Source organism: Arachis ipaensis, chromosome B03, assembly GCF_000816755.2.
Source record: "Arachis ipaensis cultivar K30076 chromosome B03, Araip1.1, whole genome shotgun sequence".
In the NCBI taxonomy this organism is placed as follows: Eukaryota; Viridiplantae; Streptophyta; class Magnoliopsida; order Fabales; family Fabaceae; genus Arachis; species Arachis ipaensis.
This window is the reverse complement of record NC_029787.2, coordinates 32,595,709-32,597,265: the sequence shown is the minus strand read 5'-3', so window position 1 is coordinate 32,597,265 and position 1,557 is coordinate 32,595,709. Positions and strand designations below refer to the sequence as shown.

General features: G+C 34.7%; 1 protein-coding gene across 1 annotated transcript in view; it reads right to left on the bottom strand.

The window, feature by feature from the left end:
* Window positions 1-796, bottom strand: part of LOC107634355 (protein ABHD17B-like) — a 9,682-nt gene extending 8,886 nt beyond the window's left edge. The window contains exon 1 of the mRNA XM_016337876.2: window positions 312-796. Coding sequence (XP_016193362.1) covers window positions 312-601 — 290 coding nt within the window. The 5' untranslated portion in view covers window positions 602-796. The remainder of the gene's footprint in view (window positions 1-311) is intronic.

Genomic DNA, 1,557 nt, shown 5'->3' with positions numbered 1-1,557 from the left:
TAAAATTCATAATATTTATAACGATAAAATAAAAGAATAATTAATAAGTCTGAAACTTGATTTTAACAATTAAGGGTTTTAGCATTCTTTTACATATGAATCTATTAAAATTTTGTTGTCCATTTTATCTCCACTAATTCAATAATATAATGAAATTTCCCACTTCAACGATCACGTTATATATAGGTATAATATATTCATCCCTCTAGAAAATAAAACCAATTGCAAATACAAAGAATAACAATATTGAGATCAAGCTATAAATATGGATGTGAATAGAAGAAGAAAAAGAAGAAGAATAAGAAAGGAACCTCATAATATTGACGCGAAGTTGAGCTCTGAGGTACATGAAAAGGTCGATCATCTGACCCAAGTCAGCGGCATTGCCATGCGAGTATAGGAATGTAAACCTGGCAAAAGGGTGTTTCCAAAATATAGCAATGATCTTGTTCCCACTCTTCGTCTCTAGACGATGCACTTCCACATTCTTCTCTTTGGGAAGCGGCGAGAATATGAGCTTCATCCCATCCTTCTCCTCTAGCACTTCATACGTTGGTGGGGTTGGAGGATAAAATGCAAATCTTGAAGCTACATTTCCCATTTATAGGGTTATATTGTCGTAACTCCAATATGCATGTTCTATAATAATGTTGATTAGATTTTCAAGGATATATTATCTTAGTCTCACTCTATTTGATTCTATCATCATGTGCTAATGACAAAAATGAGAAAAAACGGTGTGCCACTTTTTTGTTGTTGTTGAAATGATTCGTTTGTGGTGGGTTACAATGATGGAAATGAGTTATCTGTATTGAGATTCTAAATGGAATGCAAGTGTAAAATGTGAAAGCAAAGGAGGAAGGTAATCGAAGAAAACCAAAAAAGTAAGTATACCCTATTTAAGCGGCTTCATTGTTGGAGCTATTGTTGTGGTGGGAATAGATAGGACCATTTACCTTCATTTTCATCAATTAAAAAAAATCTTAAATAAGCTTTGGGTTTGGGTTTTAATAAATATTTTGAGTTTTGAAACATTTTTTTTTTCTAGTCCAAACACTTTTAAAATATTTCGTTATTTTTTATTGGTAAGAAAACGGGGCTAACGCCTAAGATTACACATCTACAATGTTTTGGGGTAAGATTGCCCTTCTACAATCATCAAGCAAAATCTGTCTAAGTTCTGTTGCAGGTTAATCTGTGAAGTGAACTCCAGGATGGGTTCTCAAGCTCTTCTTTGCTAATCAGTCCGCGCACCGATTTTCTTCTCGATAGTTGTGAACAAACTTTACTTTTCATTTCCTTTCTTTGAGTGTTGCTATTGCTCTAGCTATATTGTCCGAATGTGCCTTTAGCTTATTTTCGTGATTTATCACTCGTCCAACCGTTTCGAAATCAGCTTCAATAATAACTCTTTTAAAGCCCAAGTCTCAGACTATCTTTAAACCATGCAAAACACCCCAAAGCTCAGCTTGGAAGGCGATACACCTTCCCATATTAACCATATATCCCGCGATACATCTTCCATCTTTAGTTCTAAAAAGGCCGCCGACGGATCCA